The sequence below is a fragment of the Salvelinus fontinalis genome, chromosome 8, assembly GCF_029448725.1.
Source record: "Salvelinus fontinalis isolate EN_2023a chromosome 8, ASM2944872v1, whole genome shotgun sequence".
NCBI classification, from domain to species: domain Eukaryota; kingdom Metazoa; phylum Chordata; class Actinopteri; order Salmoniformes; family Salmonidae; genus Salvelinus; species Salvelinus fontinalis.
The window spans coordinates 26,940,612-26,968,364 of record NC_074672.1 but is presented as its reverse complement, the minus strand read 5'-3'; the positions used below and the strand labels follow the sequence as shown (position 1 = coordinate 26,968,364).

The 27,753-nt window shown below is 43.4% G+C and overlaps 1 protein-coding gene and 1 pseudogene across 2 annotated transcripts in view; both read right to left on the bottom strand.

The window, feature by feature from the left end:
* LOC129860989 (IQ motif and SEC7 domain-containing protein 1-like) overlaps window positions 1-10,928 on the bottom strand; it is a 261,820-nt gene extending 250,892 nt beyond the window's left edge. The window contains exon 1 of one of the 2 annotated variants that reach the window (XM_055931983.1): window positions 10,247-10,928. In XM_055931983.1, the coding sequence (XP_055787958.1) occupies window positions 10,247-10,506 (260 nt within the window). In that variant the 5' untranslated portion in view covers window positions 10,507-10,928. The remainder of the gene's footprint in view (window positions 1-10,246) is intronic. The other variant, XM_055931978.1, reaches the window with a different exon arrangement.
* A 7,111-nt stretch (window positions 10,929-18,039) lies between these two features.
* The window catches only part of LOC129861459 (nuclear pore membrane glycoprotein 210-like), a 57,553-nt pseudogene continuing 47,839 nt past the window's right edge, over window positions 18,040-27,753 (bottom strand).

Below are 27,753 nucleotides of genomic sequence, written 5' to 3'. Positions count from 1 at the left end.
CGTTTTACTGCTCCCAAATTGGCATATTTATTTGTATTTTTTAATTTATTTCACCTTCATTTAACAAGGTAGGCTAGTTGAGAACAAGTTCTCATTTGCAACTGCGACCTGGCCAAGATAAATCAAAGCAGTCCGACAAAAACAACAACAGTTACACATGGAATAAACAAACATACAGTCAATAATACAGTAGAAAAAGTCTATACACAGCATTTGCAAATGAGGTAGGATAAGGGAGGTAAGGCAATAAATAGGCCATGGTGGCGAAGTAATTACAATATAGCAATTAAACACTGGAATGGTGGATGTGCAGAAGATGAATGTGTAAGTAGAGATACTGGGTTATTTAATGAAAGATTTCTAGCCCTGAAATTTTGTGTAAAAAAGGTTTCTTGCATTGTTAAATATATTTATTCTGTCAGTGGACACATTTTAGTATTTTTCACAATATAGAGACACGAACCTTCCACAGTTTGGACAATGGGAAATTCTGATATTGAAAGAATGTTGTGTGCTCATGTAAAAGCAGACTTTGACTGTGATGTTTCAATTGGGTAGCTACTGTGCAGTACATGTTTCCCCCATTTTCAACAGGGCCCTCAACTTTCTCAACATATTGAACATATTGGAGGGTGCAAAGGAGCAAGATAAATAAATATGCAGATGAGTATGGGGATGAATATGATGGATACAGAATGGGGATGAGGTAGTTGGATGGGCTATTTACAGGTGCAGTGATCTGTGAGCTGCTCTGACAACTGGTGCTTAAAGCTAGTGAGGGAGATATGGGTCTCCAGCTTCAGTGATTTTGCAATTCATTCCAGTCATTGGCAGCAGAGAACTGGAAGGATAGGTGGCCAAAGGAAGAATTGGCTTTGGGGGTGACCAGAGACATATACCTGCTGGAGCGCGTGCTACGGGTGGGTCCTGAGATAAGGCGGTGCTTTACCTAGCAGAGACTTGTAGATGACCTGGAGCCAGTGGGTTTGGCGATGAGTATGAAGCGAGGGCCAGCCAACGAGAGCGTACAGGTCGCAGTGGTGGGTAGTATATGGGGCTTTGGTGACAAAACGGATGGCACTGTGATAGACTGCATCCAAATGGCTGAGTAGAGTGTTGGAGGCTATTTTGTAAATGACATCACCGAAGTCGATCGTTAGGATGGTCAGTTTTACAAGGGTATGTTTGGCAGCATGAGTGAAGGATGCTTTGTTGCGAAATAGGATGCCGATTCTAGATTTAATTTTAGATTGGAGATGCTTAATGTGAGTCTGGAAGGAGAGTGTACAGTCTAGCCAGACACCTAGGTATTTGTCGTTGTCCACATATTCTAAGTCAGAACCGTCAAGAGTAGTGATGGACGGGCAGGCAGGTGTGGGCAGCGATCGGTTGAAGAGCATGCATTTAGTTTTAATTGCATTTAAGAGCAGTTGGAGGCCATGGAAGGAGAGTTGTATGGCATTGAAGCTCATCTGGAGGGTTGTTAACACAGTGACCAAAGAAGGGCCAGAAGTATACAGAATGGTGTCGTCTGCGTAGAGGTGGATCAGAGAATCACAAGCAGCAAGAGAGCGACATCATTGATGTATACAGAGAAGAGAGTCGGCCCGAGAATTAAACCCTGTGGCACCTCCATAGACTGCCAGATATCCGGACAACAAGCCCTCCGATTTGACACACTGAACTCTATCGGAGAAGTAGTTGGTGAACCAGGCGAGGCAATCATTTGAGAAACCAAGACTGTCGAGTCTGCCAATAAGAATGTGGTGATTGACAGAGTCGAAAGCCTTGGCCAGGTCGATGAATACGGCTGCACAGTAATGTCTCTTATCGATGGCAGTTACGATATTGTTTAGGACCATGAGCATGGCTGAGGTGCACCCGTGACCAGCTCGGAAACCAGATTGCATAGCTGAGAAGGCACAGTGGGATTCGAAATGGTCGGTAATCTGTTTGTTAACTTGGCTTTCGAAGACATTAGAAAGGCAGGGTAGGATAGATATAGGTCTGTAGCAGTTTGGGTCTAGAGTGTCTCCCCCTTTGAAGAGGGGGATGACCGCATCAGCTTTCCAATCTATAGGAATCTCAGACGATACGAAAGAGAGGTTGAACAGGCTAGTAATAGGGGTTGCAACAATTTCGGCAGATAATTTTAGAAAGAGAGGGTCCAAATTGTCTAGCCCGGCTGATTTGTAGGAGTCCAGTATTTGCAGCTCTTTCAGAACATCAGCTATCTGGATCTGGGTGAAGGAGAAATGGGGGAGGCTTGGGTGAGTTGCTGTGGGGGGTGGAGGGCTGTTGATCGGGGTAGGGGTAGCCAGGTGGAAAGCATGGCCAGCCGTAGAAAAATTCTTATTGAAATTCTCAATTTTTGTGGATTTATTGGTGGTGACAGTGTTTCCTAGCCTCAGTGCAGTGTGCAGCTGGGAGGAGGTGCTCTTATTCTCCATGGACTTTACAGTGTGCCAGAACCTTTTTGAGTTTGTGCTACAGGATGCAAATTTCTGCTTGAAAAAGCTAGCCTTAGCTTTCCTAACTGCCTGTGTATATTTGTTCCTAACTTCCCTGAAAATATGCATATCACAGGGGCTATTCAATGCTAATGCAGAACGCCACAGGATGTTTTGTGCTGGTCAAGGGCAGTCAGGCCTGGAGAGAAACAAGGGCTATATCTGTTCCTGGTTCTAAGTTCCTGCTTATTTAAGATGGTGAGGAAGGCACTTTTAAAGAATAACCAGGCATCCTCTACTGACGGGAAGAGGTCAATATCCTTCCAGGATACCCGGGCCAGGTCGATTAGAAAGGCCTGCTCACTGAAGTGTTTTAGGGAGCGTTTGACAGTGATGAGGGGTGGTCGTTTGACCGCAGACCCATTACAGATGCAGGTAATGAGGCAGTGGTCGCTGAGATCTTGGTTGAAAACAGCCGAGGTGTATTTGGAGGGCAAGTTGGTTAGGATGATATCTATGAGGGTGCCCGTGTTTATGGATTTGGGGTTGTACCTGGTGGGTTCATTGATAATTTGTGTGAGATTGAGGGCATCAAGCTTAGATTGTAAGATGGCCGAGGTGTTAAGCATGTCCCAGTTTAGGTCACCTAGCAGCACGAGCTCTGAAGATAGATGGTGGGCAATCATTTCACATATGGCAAATTGTTTTATTGCCTATGTTTAATGAACATAATCGGAACCATTTTACAGATCAGATCGCATAGACACATCTCCAGAAGTTGCATTGCAAGAGTGCCACGGACGTTGTCGCCCTAAAACCAGGAAGGTGAATCATTCTAATAAGTTTGGTTGTAATAAAATTTTACAAAAAACAAGCAATCAGTATTTTTTTCAACAATCAATAAATGTAAAATGTAATGATATCATAAAAATCGTCAGTATAATAAAGACATGCATTGCTATTGAATAAGCATTTGTTTTAATAGGCCTAAAAGGAGGGTTTGAATTATGAACATACTTGATGAAACACAATACACCATAATGACAAAGCAGAAATACAAAAGTATTCAGACCCTTTAATCAGAAAATTGTTGAAGCACCTTTGGCAGCAATTACAGCCTCAAGTGTTCTTGGGTATGACGCTACAAAATTGGCACACCTGTATTTGGGGAATTTCTCCTATTCTTCTCTGCAGATTCTCTCAAGATCTGTCAGGGTGGTTGGGGAGCGTCACTGCACAGCTATTTTCAGGTCTCTCCAGAGACGTTCAATCAAGTTCAAGTCTGGGTTCTGGCTGGGCCACTCATGGACATTCAGAAACTAGTCCCGAAGCCACACCTGCGTTGTCTTGGCTGTGTGCTTCGGGTCCTTGTCCTGTTGGAAGGTGAACCTCTCCCCAGTCTGAGGTTCGGAGTGCCCTGGAGCAGGTTTTCATCAAGGATCTCTCTGTACTTTGCTCTGTTCATCTTTCGCTCAATCCTGACTAGTCTCCCAGTCCCTGCTGCTGAAAAACATCCCAACAGCATGATGCTGCAACCACCATGCTTCACCATAGGGATGGTACCAGGTTTCCTCCAGAAGTGACATTTGGCATTCAGGCTAAATAGTTTAATCTGGGTTTCATCAGACCAGATAATCTTGTTTCTTGTGGTCTGAGAGTCCTTTAGGTGCCTTTGGCAAACTCCAAGCGGGTTGTCATGTGCCTTTTGCTGAGGAGTGGCTTCGGTTTGGCCACTCTACCATAAAGGCCTGATTGGTGGAGTGCTGTAGAGATGGTTATCCTTCTGGAAGTTTCTCCCATCTCCACAGAGGAACACTGGAGCTCTGTCAGAGCGACCATCGGGTTCTTGGTCACCTCCCTGACCAAGGCCCTTCTCCGCGAATCGTTCAGTTTGGCTGGGTGGCCAGCTCTAGGAAGAGTCTCACTGTTAATCTCCTCTCAAACTTGATATTTTAATAAAGCTTTGGCGATTAAGATTTAGGGTGCGTTTCCGTTGTCAAAATTCATACCATAACCAACTGCATTACTGCTAAAACCAGCTTTTGGTTGGTCTTAAATATCCCTATCAGCACTTCCTGAAATTAGCACTTTGGATCTTGTTTTTAAGGATACACCTAAAATATTTCCACCCCGCCCATCTGAGCTGATATAAGACAGGTCAATTGCCGAACCTTGCGTTAGGGTTGGAAAATGCCAGTGTGCCAGTTTTTACATTACGAAATAGCAAACTAACGTGTGTTTGACACTAGCACCGCCTTAACGCCAGCTGTAAATAGTGCCCGGAGTCTTGGGAAGATGCAGAGTGGAAGTCTGTTCTTTAACAAGAGCTGACTATTATAGAAACTACATATGGTCAGCACAAACACTTAGAGAGCTGACAAGGCAGACTGTTTAAGAAACATTAAGAAGAGCAGGAGCCACTCTCCCTGTCTGACTCTTCTCCAGCTGTCTCTCAAACTATCTAACTGCTCCCTCCACTTCCCTTATTTCTTAAGAAAGGATTGTGTGTGGTGTGTGTCTTCGTGTGTGTGATTGTGTGTCCGTGCGGTGGGGGTAGGGGTAAGAAAGAACTGGATAGAAGGCTTTAGTGAGATTTAGCCAGCTTTACTCAACCTGATCCAGCTTTCCTCCAGTAGGAACCAGCTTGGGATTTCAAGCCTATAGAGGCGGTCAAATCAAATCAACCGCTGCCTAGCCCTACCTTACCACCCTAACCTAGGGGTTAGGCTATATGCTCATTTAGTGGTGCTATAGGGTCTATGGATCCTGTGCAGGGTTAGTGGCTGATGGAATGATTTCCAATACCTGTGCAGTGGCCCTCTTCCCTCTCTCAGAACCTGACACATAGCCCTGCCCAGAGGCCTCGCCTCATAGTGCAGAAATATCCGAGGAGACATCTGTTGACTTGGCAACACAAGGCCCATTATCAGGGATCCCTGTGACGCTCTCTCCACTGGTCTGTGATTTGAAAATTTAAATGGTGGGGAAAGAGATAGCTAAAGATGGCACCAACAGACATGGCATCTCTGCTTCTAGCTCCGAAGCAATTTTGCAGTATTTTGTGTTATTTCTTACATTATTAGCCCAGAAAGTTTTTTGTGTTATTACATACAGCCGGATAGAACATTTGTATATCAGAGCGGAGGTAACTCACCAGCATTACAACTTTCCCGAATTGGATCCTTTGTATGTACCCTCCAATACAATTGAACTTATCCCAAAGGCTTCTCTAAGACGCAGCCAATGGAGAAGAGGTATTTGGAGTGGACTTCTAGTTCAACTCAGGAGGTGGGCACACCATCCACCGCTTCAGAGTATATTATTCGCTAATGTTCAATCTCGGGACAATAAAGTAGACGAGCCAAGACGAGGATCTCCTTCCAGAGAGACATCATTGACTGTAACATACTCTGTTTTACAGAATCATGGCTCTCTTCAGATATACTTTCCCTGTCTATACAGCCAGCTGGGTTCTCAGTACATTGCGCAGACAGGAATAAAGAACTCTCTGGGAAGAAGACAGACAGTGGTGTATGTTTCATGATTAAATACTCATGGTGTGATTGTGATAATGTACATGAACTCAAGTCATCTTGTTCACCCAACCAAGAATACCTCACAATCAAATACTGACCGTATTACCTCCAAAGAGAATTCTCTTCAGTTATAGTCACAGCTGTGTATATTCCCCCTCAAGCCGATACAACGATGGCCCTCAAGGAACTACACTGGACTTTGTGCAAACTGGAAACCACATGTCCCGAGGCTGCATTTATTGGATCTGGGGATTTTAACAAAGCAAAGTTGAGGAAAACGTTACCGAAGTTTTATCAACACATTGCCTGCAGTACTCGCACTTCAACAACACAGACGTCTTGCTCCCGGACAAGCTAAACACCTTCACCCGCTTTGAGGATAACACAGTGCCACCGAACCTGTCCGCTCCCAAGTTCTGTGGGCTCTAGTTCTCTGTGGCCGACATGAGTAAGACATTTAAGCGTGTTAACATTTGCAAGACTGCCAGCCTAGACGGCATCCCTAGCCGCGTCCTCAAAGCATGCGCAGACCAGCTGCCTGAAGTGTTTACGGACATATCAATCCTTCCCTATACCAGTCTGCTGTTCCCACTTGCTTCAAGATGCCCACCATTGTTCCTGTATCAAAGAAAGCAAAGGTAACTGAACTAAATGACTAGTGCCCCGTAGCACTCACTTCTGTCATCATGAAGTGCTTTGAGAGGCGAGTTAAGGATCATATCACCTCAACCTTACCTGACACCCTAGACCCACTTAAATTTGCAACCCGCCCCAATAGATCCACAGACGATACAATCACCATCGCACTGCAAGATCCCATTTGGACAAGAGGAATACATTTGTAAGAATGCTGTTTGTTGACTATAGCTCAGCCTTCAACAGCATAGTGCCCTCCAAACTCATCATTAAGCTTGGGGCCCTGGGTCTGAACCCCGCCCTGTGCAACTGGGTCCTGGACCTCCTGACGGGCCGACCCCGGGTGATGAAACAACCCCTCTACTTCGCTGATCCTCAACACAGGGACCCCACAAGGGTGTGTGCTCAGCCCCCTCCTGTACCCCCTGTTCACCCATGACTGTGTGGCCATGCATGCCTCCAACTGAATCATCAAGGTGCAGATGACAACAGTAGTAGGCCTGATTACCAACAATGACGAGACATCCTACAGGGAGGTGGTGAGGGCCCTGGCACAGTGGTGGCAGGAAAATAACCTCTCCTTCAGTGTCAACAAAAAGAAAGAGCTGATTGTAGACTTCAGGAAACAGCAAAGGGAGCACGCCCCCCTCCACATCGACGGGACCGCAGTGGAGAAAGTGAAAGGCTTCAAGTTCCTCTGCGTACACATCACTGAAAATCTGAAATGGTCCACCAACACAGACAGTGTGGTGAAAGCGGCACTATTGCACCTCTTCAACCTCGGGAGGCTGAAGAAATTTGGTTGCTAGGTGCTCTCGGCCGGCAAACGCTACCAATGTGTCCGTGCAATAATAATGATGTCATATCCAGCAGCTTCCTGACTACTTTTTTCCTACCCTTGCTATAAATAGACCCTAGGTGATAAAAATATCACCAAGACTGAAATGAAATCATTAAGGACGTTTGAGCCAAAACAGTAGGCTAGAAATAACTTTCAAGTGCTAAGTACTTAAGAATAGATCAACATAAAAAGCAATAAATGAGAACTTAGACTATGTGGTCTCATCAATGACACCAAAGGCTGGTGAGTCTCTAGCATCTGAAGGTAAGACAATGACGGAAGGCCTATCCACACTGCTTTAAAAGCATACTGTAAAATATTCAATAGTCATTCTAAAAACAAGGACGAAGAGCACGTGAGAAGACCTAAATGACAGAATATGGTCCCAAACATTTGTTTTCCACACATCTCGTGATAATGATCAGTCTCAGTTTAAGTGTCATGTAAACGCACCATTTAAATCACATTTCTCCTACTGAAATTCCATCTACAGTTCTCTGGCAGTCCTGCTTTTTATACTGTTGGTTTAGAATTGCCCACCACACTTATATGCCATTAAGGATTCAGTAACCGCCATAAAACCCACTTTACGTTAATAATCTCTGTCATATTTCATCAGGATCATAGAGGAAGAGCACAGACTGCTAAATAACCAGCACCAAATAGGAGACGGTACTGGAGAACTAGGCTAATGTTGGGCGGTATCCAGATTTTCATACCGTTCATGTACCATACCAGAGTATACGGTATTACCGGCAGTGCACACAAGGGGCATTATTTCTTTCCAAATGTAAAAAAAAAATAATAATAATAATGTACTGCTCTAAACAGATTTAGGCAGGGATCTTGGCAGGGATCTTGATCCAGGAGGGAATTGATTGTGTCATCTGTAATCAAGAAGCTTGATCTTGCAAGCTAGCCACGTAGCTAGCAATTTAGCAAACCAAATGCATAGCTGGAGCCCTGAGCTGGAGATAATTTATTTATAAGCATTGGCGTAGCACGCACCCCAATGAGCTTTAGGGGGTCCCAAACTCCAAAAATTACAAATCATACCGTCTTTATTTTAAAATACCCTGGTATAAGTTTTTAATAGGTATACTGCTCAAGCCTACTGTCTCTCAGACACAGCGTTATCACCCAACACAGGCTGGTGGGGCGACGAATCATGTGGCTTTGGAGGTGATATTTATTAAAGGCCCTAGCTAACGGTCAAAGGTAGAGTATGTCCTGATCTCATTTGTCACGCTGATCCCACAGCAAATACACACTGTCCATGAGTCCTCCATATACATATTGATTGGCTGCCACAACTCATCAGGACACAATCACACCCTCCCTACAAGACAAAGGTCACCGGAGGTTTCAAGATCCTGCTGACTGGTGAAGCTGAGGTAACTGCATGGAGTGGACTTTAAGCACAGTGCTGATGTGAGTGAGATATATGCTCCATCACCCTGCCCTGCCTTGCCCTCGGCGGCTAAACCTCCAATCCCTCCCAGATGAGAGCCGCCCAGACTGCCCTCCTCCTACATAAAAATGAAACATATGAAAGTAATTGTATAATTGATCTATCCCAGCTCAGCTCCTTTCCCCAGAGCTTGTACCGTATTCCATAAATATCCTGGATTTGTCCCTGCCCGACACATGAAATCCACTTAAAAGACTAGCACACCGATGCTAAGCTAGTCTGGCATGAGCGAGACCTCAGCCAACTGATGTTACCAAACATGCATCAAAAGACTCCATGACAGTAGTGAACCTGGAGTCTCAGTCTGATCGCTGGGAAGCAAAAGTTACTGCCCACTGGCACTGGACTTCCTCCAATTCATTCCATTCTGGTTATACACTACAGTAATAGGGAGGACATTGGAAGAAAGCTATGGCAGTTGTTTGTATTGAAAAACAGTCATTGACAACAAAGCAAATTATATAACCCTTAGACAGTCATACTGCAAATCTATTATTGAGTTTAATGCTCACCAACCAATGCAAGATAAAACTTGATTTACTCAATTAGATGACATAACAGGCCACTACTTTATCGATAACATGGTTACCACAAAGCAGATGCAATGAAAACAGAGCCCACCAAGTCATGAACAAAAGGAATAAATGCAGTCAAATGGAAAAAAAGACTGACTAAAAATAGAATAGCCTAGAATGATTTAAAGGATAATCCATTCATATGAAATCTTTGAGCCCCATTAAAAACGGATTCCTCTGCATAATAATTTCCAAGCGCTTGAATGAAATACACCTGGAGTAGCAAAGGTTTCCATTTTTGGTCAATGATAATATTCCAAGCTCCATATGGCAACATTTATCTTTCGTCGCACTGTACCTAAAGCTGACCCAACCGCTTAGACCCGCGGGGGGGTAACGGACTGTAATTGATGGGCAGTTCTATTTTGCCTTACAATTTCCTGTGTACTGTTGGGCATATTAGTGTTAAGTTATATCGTGGCGTTTCAAGAAGCCTGTTGGTTTGACTGTAATACAATAAAAACGGTCTTGTGCGTAGTGGTCAATCTGGTCTCTTAGAAAAAATTAGTTTTGATGCAAACCTTTACTTTAGGCCATGATATTACCTATTAGGCTATCTATCAAATGCGTCTATAGATACTTTTTACATCTAGAACAGTGTAAGGCCTATGTCGGTGGTGTGCGTTTATCTGGGGTTTTAAGAGAAGATCCCAGTAATGATTTGGTAAACTATGGGGGATTATTTGTGACATCTATCAATGTCTTTCAATAGTGCAGTGCGAGCAATACATTCTTACTTTTCTTGGGTGATGTTTTCCTTTATGGCACCTAACGTTCCGTGGCTGTTGCCCTGTTGCAGGAGCCTACACGTAGCCAGATGTCGCTGGTACAGATCTTTCAAACAGGCGTTTTCTGAACACAAGTCGGACACTTGATGCTCCAGCTCCTCTATTCTTTTTTTCTGCCTCTCCAGTAACTCCTGTTGGGTCTCGATTATGTTATTAAGCTCCTTCAGATACTCTGCAGCCCTGGTTGGGGTTTCGGTCGGGCTTTCCATCTTGCTTCGACTCGGGTTGCCCCCCGATCTCAGTTTTCTCGGAGCCCGTTTTCAACCTGTGCTATGGCTACGTTCAGTTAAATTCCAACCCGATGTGCCTTTTTGCGCCTCGCCATTGTTTTCATGTGGTGCTGGTTGAATGAAGTGTGACGAATGGTGCCCAATGAAAAGCGTGTTCCGGCGGTTAGCCTACACCATAACTAACCTCCGAAAACCACTCCAGTTAGAAAAAAAACATGTTTTAACCCTTCAAAGGACTTCGACACAGCTGTATCATATGCTTCATATCCTTTTAGTTTGGCAACTTATTCTAAACATATAGACGAGACTGTCTGACACGGATCCCCTGTAGAATTTTCCGAACCAATGTAGAATGTCTCGTTATCACCCTCCGGTCCACGTTGTACCCGTGACTTTTCGTAAACAGACGCTGGTTGTCAAGTAGGCGGGGTTTTCAAGTTTTATGAATCTGCATTTACGGAGTGCAAAGCTCCTGCACCCTAGAACCACGGGATGGGATCTTGTTGTTGAATAGTACATCTATTTAAAAGCGTTTACTGGTCTTCAATGTCAGTGTCAATCTATTCAAAATGGAACATTTGAAAATCCTAGCAGGGGCTCAGAATTGACAGAGATAAGCTATTGTAAGGTTTGAATTGTTTCAATGTAGGTCGTTTGACTTGGAATGTGTATATACATGTGTCAACTCCAACGGGTACCGTGTCTCACAGCCATAGGCAAGGAATGTGATAGATAGGCACGGAGGTAAGATTTCCAATAGGTAGCAAAATGCCCAAACGTGACAACGCACCATAGATGTCTGTTCCTCTCCTCATCTGAAGGGTGATCAACTCATGGTCTCAGAGAACTTCGTATTAGGATGTAGGCTACGTTTCGTATGGTATGTATTAATTTGTGGATGGCCATCATCCATTTCGTATGATATGTTACTAATTGCAATTCATAAATGTTATGAATTCCAAATTGGTGTGGCTAATGTTAGCTACTGTAGGTGGCTAACTTTAGATGCTAGGGGTTAAGAGTTAGGTTCAAGGGTTAAGGTTAGGAGTTAGCTTAGGGAAAGGGTTAACTAACATGCTAAGTAGTTGCAAAGTAGCTAAAAATTAGTATGTAGTTGCTAAAGTTGTCCATGATGATATTGGAACAGGCAAACCTTTGGGTTGCTTTCATTTTTGCCTTAAGTAACCTTCTGTCTTATGTAACCATACCAAACATAAGATGTTTTACTAATTTGATTCTCGGATTTATATTTACTATGTTACGTCTAGTCTATAAGACCAGGCTGATCAACTGGGAGGCCAGCCTGTGCTAGTGGAATGTACTACCCCTATAAACATGTGGCATCAAGCTATTTGTGTGTGTTTGCACAGGTGTGTTGATCTAGTCAGATTCGTTGCCCAACAGGGTATCACATTTCCTTACACCAATATGAGGACTGGCAATATTGGCAACAAACATTTGAAACCTGTTTTAAATCCTATTGACCATCTCTATCACCCAGAGAGAATCAAATGATGATTTAAGCAGACAAGCCAATTCATTCCTTGAGTAAACCCATCTTCCATTTTTTTGGCAGAGCTGCGACGAGATGATTATACTTTTGTATTGAGCCTACATCTCCATATACATTTTATTAATTGCTTGTGTGGCATAATTGTACCAGCATTATTTACAATGTAATTCATAAACATGACACCTTTTATAAAAAATGTTTAAGAAACATGGTCTTTTGTCTATTTGTTCTGCCTCTCCTGGAGGATGAAATTGGGAATTGTAACCAGCTCTCTGAATGGCTTAATTTAACAAAGAGGATACTTATAAACAGGGTTCCATTGTCAATTCACTGTGATGTATTTTTTTGTGCAATTCATATGTTATGAATCCAATTCATCCAATATATTACGAATTTGATAAAATCAAATTTATATATATAGCCCTTCTTACATCAGCTGATATCTCAAAGTGCTGTACAGAAACTCAGCCTAAATCCGCAAACAGCAAGCAATGCAGGTGTAGATCACTCAAATTTTCCTGGATATGTACACCAAGAACATCAAATTCACCATCCGCCTATTTAATCGGGAGACAAAATATACACTCTTTAAATTGCTAAGTAAAAAGACCCAATCCATTATATAGTACACTTATCATAGTTGGGTTTTAGTTCAGAGAAACTGGAGAAATTATCCAGGTCCTCAATAAGGCCCTTCAAGGTTGACGATTGAGGACTCGAGAAAAGTTGAATCAATGACGTACATTGATACTTCTGTGTCTAATCCATAAAGTTTTTGCCCCTTAATGAGAACTGCTCTTTCCCCATTATACCGCCCTGACCCCTACCTTAAGCCATCTCCATATCACTTCCATACGGAAAATTTTGGAGGTAAATTATGCATCAAATGAGACTGAGGAATGGGCCCGGTGAAGTGCGTTATTCACTCTACTGGCTGATGATCTTCTCCCTGTTTTTATTTAACTAGGCAAGTCAGTTAAGAACAAATTCTTATTTACAATGACGGCCTACACCGGCCAAACCCAGACGATGTTGGGCCAATTGTGTGCCGCCCTAAGGGACTCCCAATCATGGCCGGTTGTGATACAGCCTGGATTCAAACCAGGGTGTCTGTAGTGATGCAGTGACTTAAACCGCTGCGCCACACGGGAGCATTATCAAAGCCAGGGGGAGATGACAGAGAAAGAGAGATGCACACAGCAACCATGTTCAGACCCATCTCCCTTCACACTCTCTATTTCTCTTTAGTCTTCACACTTTCTCTTTCCCTTTGATCAATATTTAAATGAAGGAGCAAAATGTTGTATTCTTCGATTATGTTACACTGCATTTGGACAAGAATGTTGTCCATATAACAGAGGGGCTTGCTTCACTTCCACTATATCAGTCCAGAATGAGCAAGGAAGGGCTGTACAGTACAGTACTTGCAGTCAGAGAGAGAACATATTCCCTTGTAAAAGCAGACAGTGTGGCTGTGCTGAGAAGCAGGCCGAATATACAGTCCAGATGTAGCGTATTAGGGTTTTTGCTGCAGCGCCCAAATCCCCATGGCGGGAAGCCAGGGAGCGGGCGAGCCTGCTGATGCCTGAGCTAACCCAGGCTCTGGCACATAGCATCCAGTTGGGCATGCAGCGCAGCATTCACCAGGAGCTGGTATCAGGTGCTGGTACGGAGGCATTCCTTGCACGTGATCCCAGAAGTGTGCCACCAGATGCGTTACCCCAATGACTTCCATTTCAGGTCCAGCATTTGTCCCCAGTGTCAGATTACATACCACCCAGATGGGCATGCAGCCTTCAACATTCACCAATGTCAAGTATTCCTTTCAGTAGAGTACGTAGCTCTCTGCTACTTCCCAGTTTTTCACACTGCTTCTAATTGGCAATAAACAACCTATCACCTCTCCGGCACTAGGAGTAATGGGCGGTGCAAAACGTGCGTCCCCCTGTCGGACACAACACATAAGTGGTGGTAGATGAGAGAAGTCACCAACCACAAGATGTAAAGCAGTCTGAAAGACATTGTCATTGTTACGGTCCTCTCTGCACTCCTTCCTTCCTCAGGATGACAGTCAGTGCGGTGGTTGGTGGTAGTGGTGGAGTGCCAGCCTTGTAGATTTACAGTATTTCCGCTGAGGCAAATCCATTCCGAGACTCTCTTAGTTCAGCTTCACAAAGCATTGGTCCACTCTGTGATGGAAAAGGAGACCCTATCATTTAGCCAGCAATGTGGAAAAAGTTTTGGCAGAGAATGCCTAGAAATCCAATAGCCCAGTACCGTCCTCAGCCCTACAAAGCCCAATTCCTCATGAAAATGAATTCATGCAGCATACTTGTGTGATGGATGTGAATGGGCTGTGGACAAACCAGTGAAGAGAATATTGCATGTGCAGAAGTGTGGTGGGCTATAGGACAGTCTTTCTTAAAATTCTAGCCTATTTAATGTTGTAATGTCAGGTATTTCATCACAAATCAATACAAATCGAAGCTGTAACAATTTAAGAGGAACAGAAGATTGAGATTTCATTTATAGCTTTCAACTATTATGTGACATTTTCCACATAGCTGTTACTTTAGAGCTGTTACTTTAGTAATAGCTATAGTACGGTATATTACACCTGAGATTATATGTTGATTTGGAGAAGCCATGCCAGATGAATGGACTCCAAAAGACTGGACCCTTTTTTTCAATTCTTGCCTAAAATAACATACCCAAATCTAACTGCCTGTAGCTCAGAACCTGAAGCAGGAATATGCATATTCTTGATACCATTTGAAAGGAACCACTGACGTTTCTGGAAATGTGAAATTAATGTAGGATAAAATAACACATTAGATCTGGTAAAAGATTATACAAAGACAAAAACCTTTTTTTTCATCTTTGAAATGCAAGAGAAAGAACAATATATGACTTAGGAATCTAGGATAAATTTAGATTTTGGCCACTGATGGCAGCAGTGTATGTGTAAAGTTTTAGACTGATCCAATGAACCATTGCATTTCTTTTCAAAATGTTGTATCAAGACTGCCCACATGTGCTTAATTGGTTTATTAATCCATTTTCAAGTTCATAACTGTGCACTCTCCTCTAACAATAGCATGGCATTATTTCACTGTAATAGCTGCTGTAAATTGGACAGTGTCGTTAGATTACCAATCATTTAAGCTTTCTGCCCATATCAGATGTCTATGTCCTTGGAAATGTTGTTACTTACAACCTCATGCTAATCATATTAGCCTACATTAGCTCAACCATCCCGTGGGGGTGGGGGCACCAATCCGGTAGAGGTTAACGGCTTCCATTTGGCTCATCATCCTCACAGTGGTCAATAGGAAATCTTTACTCTGGTCCTGATCATTCAGGAAGAGTGGATAGCCAGTCTTGTTATTCCTGTCAGGTCTCCTTCACAGCCCTGGTCTGTGTTTTCCTCCCGTCAGCACAGTAACCTATCTGGAACACTGGTCACTGGTAACCGACGCCGCTCCTTTCCCTTCACCCAAGCCGGGAGGAACCAAGACCGCTACTTGGTAGACAAGTTGGCAGCTGGGTTTTCACAACTGTCACACACTAATGGGGAAAATAAATGGGCTGTCTAGGCTACTTTAGTTTAGCATGCATGATTGACCTTACAATCCTGCCTGTATGCACAGTGCATGTCCTATTCTGCATGAAATGACCATTGTGTAATAAAATAAATTGTCATTTTGACTAAGATCACCCTGGTACGAAAGCAGTGGATTTCTGTCTAAATATGTCCTCTCAAAGAGAAGCCATATTTGATCATTTTCTCGTTATAGAATCTTCCGTTGCTATGGATAACCAACCCATCAATGAGGTTTCTGTCTTCACACAACACTAGGCCTCTCATCTCTTTCTCTCTTTGTAAGCAGGCCTAGGCCTGGCTCTAAAATGTGCCCCTTGAACCACTGTTGGCCTAGGCCTGAGCTAAGCAGCTGGCTCTCTAATCAAACAGCCACACAACGTTTAAGCGCTTGCTCAGTCTTTAGAGCATCTCTTTACTAGTGTGTGAAATACATTGCCAAATACCAAAGACCTGTAATGCACATCCCAGTCACTGGAGCAAGTATATGCATGTGTTTACATACCATGTTTTTGTGTACTTTACAGTTAAAACGTATTGCAGAAAAAGATTGTGACATTCAAGTGCTCAACGTATGTCGTGCTATCAACAAAAGTAATTTATTTTTTAACCTTTATTTATACAGGTTTTTCTCATTGAGATAACATCTCTTTTCCAAGAGAGACCTGGTCCAATAGCAGCAGGGGGAACAACGTTTCAGACAAAATAACTTACATACACTAACACAACATTAAACAAAACTATAAACATTAGCGTCTCCCAGATTGGAGAACTCATTAATGGGCTCCACAGCTGGCCAATTTGTATCACAGCATCCAGCACCCCATCATGCACTTCTCTACACTCACATATGGATGCCAAGCAGTTATTGGCATCTACTGTGCCAGAGCAGGCATACAGATGAGCTGTGTGCGACTGACTGAGCCCCACTAGGCCAGGCCAGACCACTGACGCAGGCAGGCGGGAGGACAAGAGGTGTTTAATCAGCAGTCCCAGACCTTTAACATGTCTCCAGAGAGCCTGAGAGGATGACACTCCCCTAATCCCCTGTCTGTGGCGGAGCAGGCGGAGGGAGCGTGGTGTGTGAAAGTATCACTCGGCTTAGGGACAGATGGGAAAGCAGTTAGCTGTGATGCACATAGGACCCGCTCCTACAGCGCAAACACAGGAAGGAAGTTAATGGGGAAACAATCTTGTGTATCAGAAGGGATATGGCATTTATTCATTCCCAAACACACCACCACAGAGGAATGGGCTTATGGAATGTGCTGCAATTGTTGAATGCCTTAAGTATACAGTAGCCTCTGTTCCAATCGATGTGATTCGAGCTAGACACCCCCTTCCATTCCAATGTACACATGTTCCGTTCTCCCAGCGGGGTGAAATTAATTCCAATCAAGAGACGGGAGTGTATTCATTATGCCAATGGTGTTAAAATGTTTTGCAACAAACCGTTTATTCCAAACGCTCTTCAACGTGACGTAAAAGCAGTTGGGTTCTTAAACAGAAGTTGCTGCCATACATGTAAAAAATGTATCACTAGCCACTTTAAACAATGTCACTTTATATAATGTTTACATACCCTACATTACTGATCTCATATGTATATACTGTACTCGATACCATCTACTGCATCTTGCCTATGCCGTTCTGTACCATCACTCATTCATATACAGTGGGGAGAACAAGTATTTGATACATTAATTACTTAAAAAGTCATACAATGTGATTTTCTGGATTTTTGTTTTAGATTCTGTCTCTCACAGTTGAAGTGTACCTATGATAAAAATTACAGACCTCTACATGCTTTGTAAGTAGGAAAACCTGCAAAATCGGCAGTGTATCAAATACATGTTCTCCCCACTGTATCTTTATGTACATATTCTTCATCCCTTTACACTTGTGTGTATAATGTAGCTGTTGTGAAATTGTTAGGTTAGATTACTCGTTGGTTATTACTGCATTGTCGGAACTAGAAGCACAAGCATTTCGCTACACTCGCATTAACATCTGCTAACCATGTGTATGTGACAAATAAAATTTGATTGATTGATTAGTTCATTGTATCGTTTCTACACGTTGCCATTCCAAATCTGAATAGTCTGCAAATAGTTTGGCACAAGCTGCACATCTATAAACAATCAATTATTTTGTGCTCTAAAGTGGAATGAAGTCCATGGGGTTCCTTCCAGCCTCTTATTTTCTTTGAAAAGAGACAACTACAACTTCCGTTTAAGAACAAAACTCAAGTGTTTGGTGTAAACGGTTTGTTGCAAAATGTTTTGCAACAGAATCAGTGTAATGAATACACCCCTTGTTAAATCAGAGGCATTTGAAAAGTTAAAACTTTATATTATTCAGCAATGATATTTGATCTCACAATCACTCAAGGCGGATGGTAATTCTGGTATTTATACTTTATGCTGCCAGTGCAACGGAGATAAGAGTAAGACAGGACACTTCAAATTCCAAAACACAAAGGAACGTTGGGAACCATCAAGCAGGGGAATATTATACTCTGTCTGCACATTAAAACCCAAAGCATTCAACATAAAATCTCCTTAAAAGATACACAGCTTTCTTTCTCTAAATATAATAGTGATTATTCTGCCAAACAATGAAGTGCAGTCAGAGCTTGAAGCTTCAAGTCCTTCAGCACATACCTCTTGATACACAGGTCATTTACAATAACATTGCCAGTTAACTTTGGTTGCTGAGGTACTGAAAGGATTGTATAGTGAAAAACTGAAAGATGGTTCACATTTGTGATCGACAGAAGAGATGCCCGTCTTTAGGCTCAATAAGTACTGTACTGACCAAAGTATTTAGAAATTGTTAAATAAAACGGTTGCAAAACAAGAACGGCATCAAAGTGGATGCTCTGGCTGACCATATCCTGATTTTGAACATATACATACATACAGCACTCTCTTAACAAAAAATTGATTCAGTGGTCATACTCACAAAATCAATATTTAGACATACCCTTGATTGAAATAGACATCTTTGTGTTAAAAGTAGCTGACAACTAGGCCATCCAGGAGTGTAGTTTGTCAAATTCGCGAGTTAAAAAACATATAGTTGATTAACAATACAAATCTTCACGGCAGAAATACACACTGTATTTAAAAAACAAAACTACAACATGTGCAAAGTGAAATGGCAGTATAAATCAGTTCACGATTGCAGCCTCTCAAAATTAAGTATTAGTCTGAAATCAAGTACAAAAAATAAATAATAATAAATAAAAATCTGACCATGTATAATGTACCATGCTTCGCGCGCACACACACAGTCTGCCTGGCCATGGGTCCAGCAATGGCTGATCAGGCCGATCTGTGACCTGCGAATCTTGTTGCAGTGGGGGCAGGGAAGGTTTGTGTCCCTCTCCTCATCTCCTTTTTAAAAAGGTCAGAGGTAATCGAGGGGCGGAAACAAAAAATGGGCTTGTATGAAATGAGACTCCATTTACAAAAGAGGAATCCCTAAATATATGTGTTAAGTGGTAAAAATAAATGTTGCCTGTTGTGCCTGACATTTTATAGAGGAGTTGCGTAACAAAGAGGAGCAAACTCCTTCGTTCACCTTTCACAAAAATGGCGACCACTTATCAGTTTCCGGGGCACGTATGAGAGGAGGACGGACACACACAGCCCTACTCACTCTGGAAAATCGCTACTTGCATTTAAGAAAAATTGTCAGTCACATGACTAAGTGAACATTTGACTGAGTTCGCCCCTATTTAAACAAACCACACATTCTTTTGAACACCATACATCTGACAGAACTAAACAGTAAGATACTCTGACATTCTCCTGAGTGACAAAAGCACCACTTCCCTATCCCATGTAGAGTTAAAGTCGGTGATGATGTCAGAGGCTGGCGTGGGTACTAATGGGATCTCTACCGGGAATAATAGTCTGGGGAGAAGAGTCGTGGTTTGTGGCTGCTCATTGGGTCCGGGGAGGTCATCTTGTGGACGAAGGAGTTTGAGGTGAAACCTGAAACAGAGGTGTGAGTGAAGCACAGCTGGCAAAAAAAAATTGAGCAGTACTGAAACTCAAGCACCTTCAGTGGAGCAGAGAGTATATGAGAGCAATGAACAGCTGTAATCAATGTCTCCAAGCAGCTATTAACCAAATGAGCAAAAACAAGATTGCCAAACACAGATGAAATAAAATGTAAAATGTACTGCAGCTACCACTCTCTCCATTAAATTGTGTTGCGGAGGTATAGAGCCTATTAGAAAACGGTAAATTGAAGCAAACACTATTTAAAAGCGGATAAGTTGCCAAACAAAGTAATCCGTCATCTCTTTAACGAGTTATTTCCTATACAATTCAGCAGAAATTCCATCTCAAATTTATATTAAGCCCATTAAGAAATGTGGTACTAATTACTTGTTTTTTCCTGTACCGCCTAAAGCGAAGGAATTGCACTTCAAAATATTTAATGGTTCCTGACTTCCCTGAACAGTTGCATATCGCGGGGACTATTCAATGCTATTGCAGTCCGCCACAGGATGTTTGTGTGCTGTCAAGGGCAGTCAGGTCTGCTAAATTGTAATTACTTCGCTACTATGGCCTATTTATTGCATTACCTCCTCACGCCATTTGCACACACTGTATATAGACTTTCTTTTTTTCTATTGTGTTATTGACTGTACGCTTGTTTATTCCATGCTTTATGCTTTATCTTGGCCAGGTCGCAGTTGTAAATGAGAACTTGTTCTCAACTAGCCTACCTGGTTAAATAAAGGTGGGGGAAAAATAAAAATGTGTTCTTTGGGAGAATTCCTTTGGCATAGATTCAAGTTTGATCACAATAACTATTTTGTGACACAGAAATTGAAACACCATTTTTTCCCCATTTGTGCTTATAGAAACAAATTCTGGAGTGATATGTATGACTGGTTAAAAAAAATATTTTCCATATCCCAGTTTACTAAAGATAAAGTAACTTTCGGGATAATAATGGAAGATAAGAACATTACATTTCTATTGAAAGTTCTACTTATTTTGGGTAAATTTTATATTCATAAAAATGCATAAAAACACAGCCTTTGCTTTGTTTTTCACAGAAATAAATGTTTAATTACTTCGATTCATTGGAATGTATAAGGAGAAAAAAGTTGGCAAAAAGACTCCTGAAATTGATGAATGAATGAGTTATTAGTTATGTTGTACCCCTTGTGTGCTCAGTTTCCCACTGATTCTATTTGAATGCACATGTTAGGGGCAGCAGGTAGCCTAGTGGTTAGAGCGTTGGACTAGTAACCGAAAGGTTGCAAGATCGAATCCCCGAGCTGACAATGTAATCTGTCAAGGCAGTTAACCCCTGAACAAGGCAGTTAACCCACTGTTCCTAGGCTGTCTGAAAATAAGAATTTGTTCCTAACTGACTTGCCTAGTTAATTAAAATGATGCCTTATTGTATTTGTACATTGGTAATATTTTTTTTTTTTAACTATTTAAAAGACATATTGTTCAAAAAAATGACAGGGGGGGGCGGTGTTCTCTGAAAGGCTGGGTGAGGTGCTAAGTCCTTCTCAGAAAACGGTGCATGACACACTTGATGGGAAGAGAGCATTAACATCACATGTTAGACGGTCAAATTATGTCTTCATGGTTCCTGAAGATCTGCAGTATCATCAAGAAATTCACATTCCCCACCTAGGGCTGGGTGATATCGTATTTTCAGGTATACCAGTTTGGATCCACATACTGGTATGGATTTTTCTAATCTATAACAATATTTTCACCCAGTGCACAGTACGTTCTACTGGACTACTTCGGCAGTTTTGTCCTAGTTTGGATGAGTATAAAACAAATCAGAATGCAGATAAATTATTTGGTTTTAATGCGCTGTCACCCTTAACAATAATGACATCTGACTACCACTGTATTTCTCCTCACACAATTAACATATATTTAAAACTTATTATTCAGAAACAAACTACAATAAAATACTGCAATACTGTCAAAAATTAGATCTGATATGACATTTTGGCCATATCGCCCAGCCCCATCTAAGCCACGTGATTTTCATTGTACCGACTTATAATGCAGACCTGCTGACAGTAAAGAGGTGACCAGCCTTGTGGGGGAAGTGGCAACTCACCATGATGATGATGGCCGTGCCAGCCAGGAGAGCGAAAACGGTGAAGAACATCTGGTAGGAGTCTATGAAGCCCTGCAGGAAATGGGTCTCTCCATGGTAACAGCAGCTGGAGAGTGGAGGACAGAGGGGTGGGTGAGATTAGGACCTGACACTGCTCAATGCTCCCTTCTAGCCGTTATGAACTTGTTCTTTGTAAAGCAGAATCCCTGTTGAATGTTTTGATAAAACAACGACACAATGGTATTGTGCTAGTTGGCGCTGCAGAGAAAACCTAATGTGCTCCATTTCTCCAGCCAATTAACACCTAATGGCTTTATGGATGGCTGGTCAGAAGATGCAGGGTTCACACTGCAGTCTCCTGCTTTCCTACTGATGCAGTAATAATACAGCTCTAAGATGAGATGATGGACCTGAACATTTTAAAGAAAAGTTTCCCAAGTCTCAAACGTTTGGGAAGTGTAATAGTGTGTAGATACTTTTCCCCTTCTACACAGCATCTTGCTACCCTGCACCATCACAGCATTAAACCATTAATATATCTTCAGCCCTGTTCCTCTCAGAGATGATGTTGCTGACCTTGCATGGTGGTGTTGGGGTCAGCCACGTGGATGAGGGTGACTAGGATGACGAGGGTGTGGCCAGTGGATGAGCTGGTTATGGAGACGGAGGCTGCAGCCTGGGGATCCATGGCACTGACCATGTACTTCAAGAAACTGGGGAAGCCGTGGGACACCTCTCTCTCCTGAACCGAGATGGACAGAGAACTGGACGATACCTAACGGACAGGAGGAGATGGTGGGTGAATCAGCGGGGTTATAGAGAATTAACATCCAGTGCCAAATGTTTTACATCCCTCATTGTCCATCATCAATCATTTCCCTTCTCCATTTTTATCTCCTTCTCTAAAGTGTGATGAGACCCATGTCAAAGGTACTTTATATGAAAGTTGATTGACATCCAGACCTTCAGGCTGTCGAGTGCTACGGCGGGGCCGTAGACGATGAGCTCTGCGCTGGGCTGCAGGTTGCTGAGCAGCAGCTCTGTCTGGTCAGAATACAGGCCTGTCTCCACAGGCAGCCTGGCACAGACCTGCTCCCCAGAGAAAGCACTGCCCTTCACCCCAGCCCTCACCAACAGGCTGGTCATGGACAAGCTCAGCACCCGGGTCTGCTGGTCACTTAGAGGCTGCAATGTCAGAGAGCAAGAATCTGTAAGGAGGAGATATAGAATTACAAACCAGTCTAATGTGTGCACAAATCTAAGGGTCTAACGAGAAAGTGACGTCAACAGTCTCATTTCAAGACTATAATGTTCATGGATGCTTACTTTTTAAAGAGTATGCTTGTCCTCTACAACCACAACACGTTCCCAGATGCTAACACAAACTAACACAACTAGGCCTCCCTCTGCTATCAGTTGTTTGGAGAAAGGGAGCCCATTCAGCTGACTATATTATCCCTACACTGTTTATGGCCTTCAGTGAATTCATTTCATGAGAGTTACAGGTATTGATTATTCCCTCGTAAACACTACTTCCTTGCCCTCTTTGCCACAACAGCCCCTGGTGCACTCCACACACACACACCAGCTGGCCCACTGTGGGTTTAGTAAATCCCTGCATGCATTTTCATTGGATCTAATGGGCGGTTAATGATGTGAAGGTCATATCCATTATACATAAGTAAACTGAAATTTAGAGCAAAGACCATCCAGTGAACATATTGGCCAACATTCACCACATCATCATTCTTGAGCCCTAACAGGTCCTACCGGCGCTGGGATCGAAGCTGGTGTTTGTGAGGTAGACGTCGTGTGCGGAGAACTCGACAGCGTCACTGGTGAAGCTCAGAAGGCAGCTGACGGAGCTCTCTGGGTGCAGCAGGGCGATAGACGCAGTCTGGGCCGAGGAACAGGAGCCTATGAGCTTGTTTCCATTCTCTCTGGTGGTGAGCAGCACCCTGGTGTCCTTGTCCCCCATCACCGTTGTCCTGGTGGCCCCCTCCACCACTACCTGGCACAAACACACAGGGAGGCACAACACTGGCATCTCTTGGGGTGCATCTCAATGCAATGACAAAGGAACAGGGCTGGTAAAAGCGATTCCAGGGGTTGCCTCACCTATCCTGTGATGTGGCCCTTTACACTCGTACCAGTACAGGTAGAAAATGGCAGACTTGAACACTCATAAATGGCTAAATTGGAACGCAATGACTGTACAGTAACATGCTATACATGACGTCAGAGCTCAGGCTCTGCACTTCACGGGTTTTGACTGACAGCTGTTCTGAACTTGACCACCGTGCATGACAAGTTGCTCCCATCCCTCAAGCAAGTTGGGCAACTTTTGCACATTTGTTGTTGTCTGAGTGAGGGTTGCTGTACATGAAGAGGACTCGATGTATTTTGAAAGATGAGACGTGGAGGATTCTAATACAGTAAATAACGCTTTGATGTCATTCAAAAGCCAAACACCCGCGAGTCCAAATGTGTCAACGCTTATGATCACTATGTTTGATGTACAGTTACAAGAGTACATACCCTGGGTTGTTCTGAACACAATGAGCCTATTTGTCCATTGTGAAGAAAATTTGCAGTGGAACACGCACCTGAATGGAGTCATGGCTCCTATGCGCACCAAAATTACCATCTGTTTCTCTGAATTGCCTTGTAAAAGCCTAACACTAAGATTGTATTTTATAACTTAGCTAGTCATGAATAGGCTTTCAAATGATGCACACCTGACCCAGATTGTGATTTATAAATGGGCTGTTTTTAAATTGAGTAAAAAAAACAGTGTGTGATGGCAGGGATGCAGGGGTTGTATTCCAAACAAAAAAAACTCCAAGTGTGCTTGCTGGAGTTCCCCAATGGCAGAGCTAGGACCTCAAAAAAGCACTGTAGACTTCTTTGAGTCATAAAAGTGCATTGAAATTACTTAGGAACTGGTGCACACTTTGGTCCTCAACTGTCTAATAATTCCCTTTTAATTCCCTTTTAATTCCTACCATGCTTTTCATATTCCGTCTGTAAGAAACATTTCAATTTAGCCCTATCCATATAGGCCAATTCCCGCAACGCAAGTGAACAGCTGTGCATATTCACTTCAGTGTTCAGTACAGCAACATGGTATCTGCTAACATCTCCATTCAGAGTCATTCTCCTTTAAAAATGTCATTACTGAGTTATCTACTGAACCAGATAGCATCCATCTAATCCACACGGATCCTCCTCAGCCATTCACTCCCTGCTAATTGGGAAAGATTCATATGTAAATGCACAAAAGGCCTGTAGCAGCCAGAAGGAGGGAGCTGCCTGGAAGAGACAGACAGACTCTCTCTGTACGTTTGTGTGAGAGAGAGAGCTCAATCTCAGAGAGGAAGGCTGGGCTAGTAATGAATCCTTACCATGCTGCCTGCGTCATGTCGCTCTGCGGAGAATCGCCACATAAGGGGAGGGGCATCACACACATTACACCACTATGATTAACATCTACACTAGTGGGAAAGGGAAAGGGGGATACCTAGTCAGTTGTACAACAATGCATTCAACTGAAATATGTCTTCTGCATTTAACCCAACCCCTCTGAATCAGAGAGGTGAGGGGGCGGCCATAAATCGACATCCACGTCTTCGGCGCCTGGAGAACATTATTCTTTGTTGTTGTACCCTTGTCAGTTCGGGGATTCCATCTAGCAACCTTTCGGTTACTGGCCCAATGCTCTAACCACTAGTCTACCTGCCCCAACGCACCTGCCCCAACGCTCTAGACCAACATCCGGTTTGGAGCGAGCGGTCGCATTCGCTCCGCAGGTAGTATAACTTTTCATTACATTTCATTATAGTACAACGGTTTGATTTGTCTAACCTTAGCAATTTCTTCTTAGCTAGCTACATAGCCGTCTTTGTATCAAAGATAATTGCGTAATTATCGTATTTCGTCGTCGTATCGTAGTCCACACTGCTATCTGCCCAGCAGCTAGCCAGCTAGCCAGCTAACAAACGTCCACCGTCTACCGAATAGTAGTATAACTTTTCATTACATTTCATTATAGTACAACGGTTTGATTTGTCTAATCTTAGCAACTTCTTCTTAGCTAGCTACATAGCCGTCTTTGTATCAAAGATAATTGCGTAATTATCGTATTTCGTCGTCCTAACGCAGTCTACACTGCTATCTGCCCAGCAGCTAGCCAGCTAGCCAGCTAGCAAACGTCCACCGTCTACCGAATAGCAGCACTGTAGAAACTATTACACTCAACGGAACGACTTGATTAGTGTAGTGTTAGCTAGCTACATAGTTGTCTTTGCTGTCTTCGTATCCAAGATAATTGGGTAGTTCAGAGTGTGTAGTTTTAGAGTGATTATCTTAATTTACCGAGGTTAGCTAGCCAGCTATTTGTCGTCCTTAACGTAGGAAACACTGCTAGCTAGCCAACAGCTAGCCAACGTCTACCGAATAGAACTTCCGCACTCAACAACCCGGTCGCATTCCGCTTCGCTCCACAGGTAGTATCACATTTTCATTTCATTTCATTACAGTACAACGGTTTGATTTGTTTGATCGTAGCTAGCTACATAGCTAGCTACATAGCCGTCTTTGTGTCAAAGATAATTGTGTAGTCTAGAGCGATTTTCTAGGTTAGCTAGCCAGCTATTGTCGTTCTTTTAACGCAACGTAACGTAATCAACACTGCTAGCTAGCCAGCTAGCCACCGAATAGCAGCACTGTAGCAGCACTGTAGAAACTATTACACTCAACGGAACAACTTGATTAGTGTAGTGTCAACAACGCAGCCACTGCCAACTAGCCTACTTCAGCAGTACTGTATCATTTTAATCATTTTAGTCAATAAGATTCTTGCTACGTAAGCTTAACTTTCTGAACATTCGAGACGTGTAGTCCACTTGTCATTCCAATCTCCTTTGCATTAGCGTAGCCTCTCCTGTAGCCTGTCAACTATGTGTCTGTCTATCCCTGTTCTCTCCTCTCTGCACAGACCATACAAACGCTTCACACCGCGTGGCCGCGGCCACCCTAATCTGGTTGTCCCAGCGCGCACGACCCACGTGGAGTTCCAGGTCTCCGGTAGCCTCTGGAACTGCCGATCTGCGGCCAACAAGGCAGAGTTCATCTCAGCCTATGCCTCCCTCCAGTCCCTCGACTTCTTGGCACTGACGGAAACATGGATCACCACAGATAACACTGCTACTCCTACTGCTCTCTCTTCGTCCGCCCACGTGTTCTCGCACACCCCGAGAGCAGCTGGTCAGCGGGGTGGTGGCACCGGGATCCTCATCTCTCCCAAGTGGTCATTCTCTCTTTCTCCCCTTACCCATCTGTCTATCGCCTCCTTTGAATTCCATGCTGTCACAGTTACCAGCCCTTTCAAGCTTAACATCCTTATCATTTATCGCCCTCCAGGTTCCCTCGGAGAGTTCATCAATGAGCTTGATGCCTTGATAAGCTCCTTTCCTGAGGACGGCTCACCTCTCACAGTTCTGGGCGACTTTAACCTCCCCACGTCTACCTTTGACTCATTCCTCTCTGCCTCCTTCTTTCCACTCCTCTCCTCTTTTGACCTCACCCTCTCACCTTCCCCCCCTACTCACAAGGCAGGCAATACGCTTGACCTCATCTTTACTAGATGCTGTTCTTCCACTAACCACATTGCAACTCCCCTCCAAGTCTCCGACCACTACCTTGTATCCTTTTCCCTCTCGCTCTCATCCAACACTTCCCACACTGCCCCTACTCGGATGGTATCGCGCCGTCCCAATCTTCGCTCTCTCTCCCCCGCTACTCTCTCCTCTTCCATCTTATCATTTCTCCCCTCTGCTCAAACCTTCTCCAACCTATCTCCTGATTCTGCCTCCTCAACCCTCCTCTCCTCCCTTTCTGCATCCTTTGACTCTCTATGTCCCCTATCCTCCAGGCCGGCTCGGTCCTCCCCTCCCGCTCCGTGGCTCGACGACTCATTGCGAGCTCACAGAAC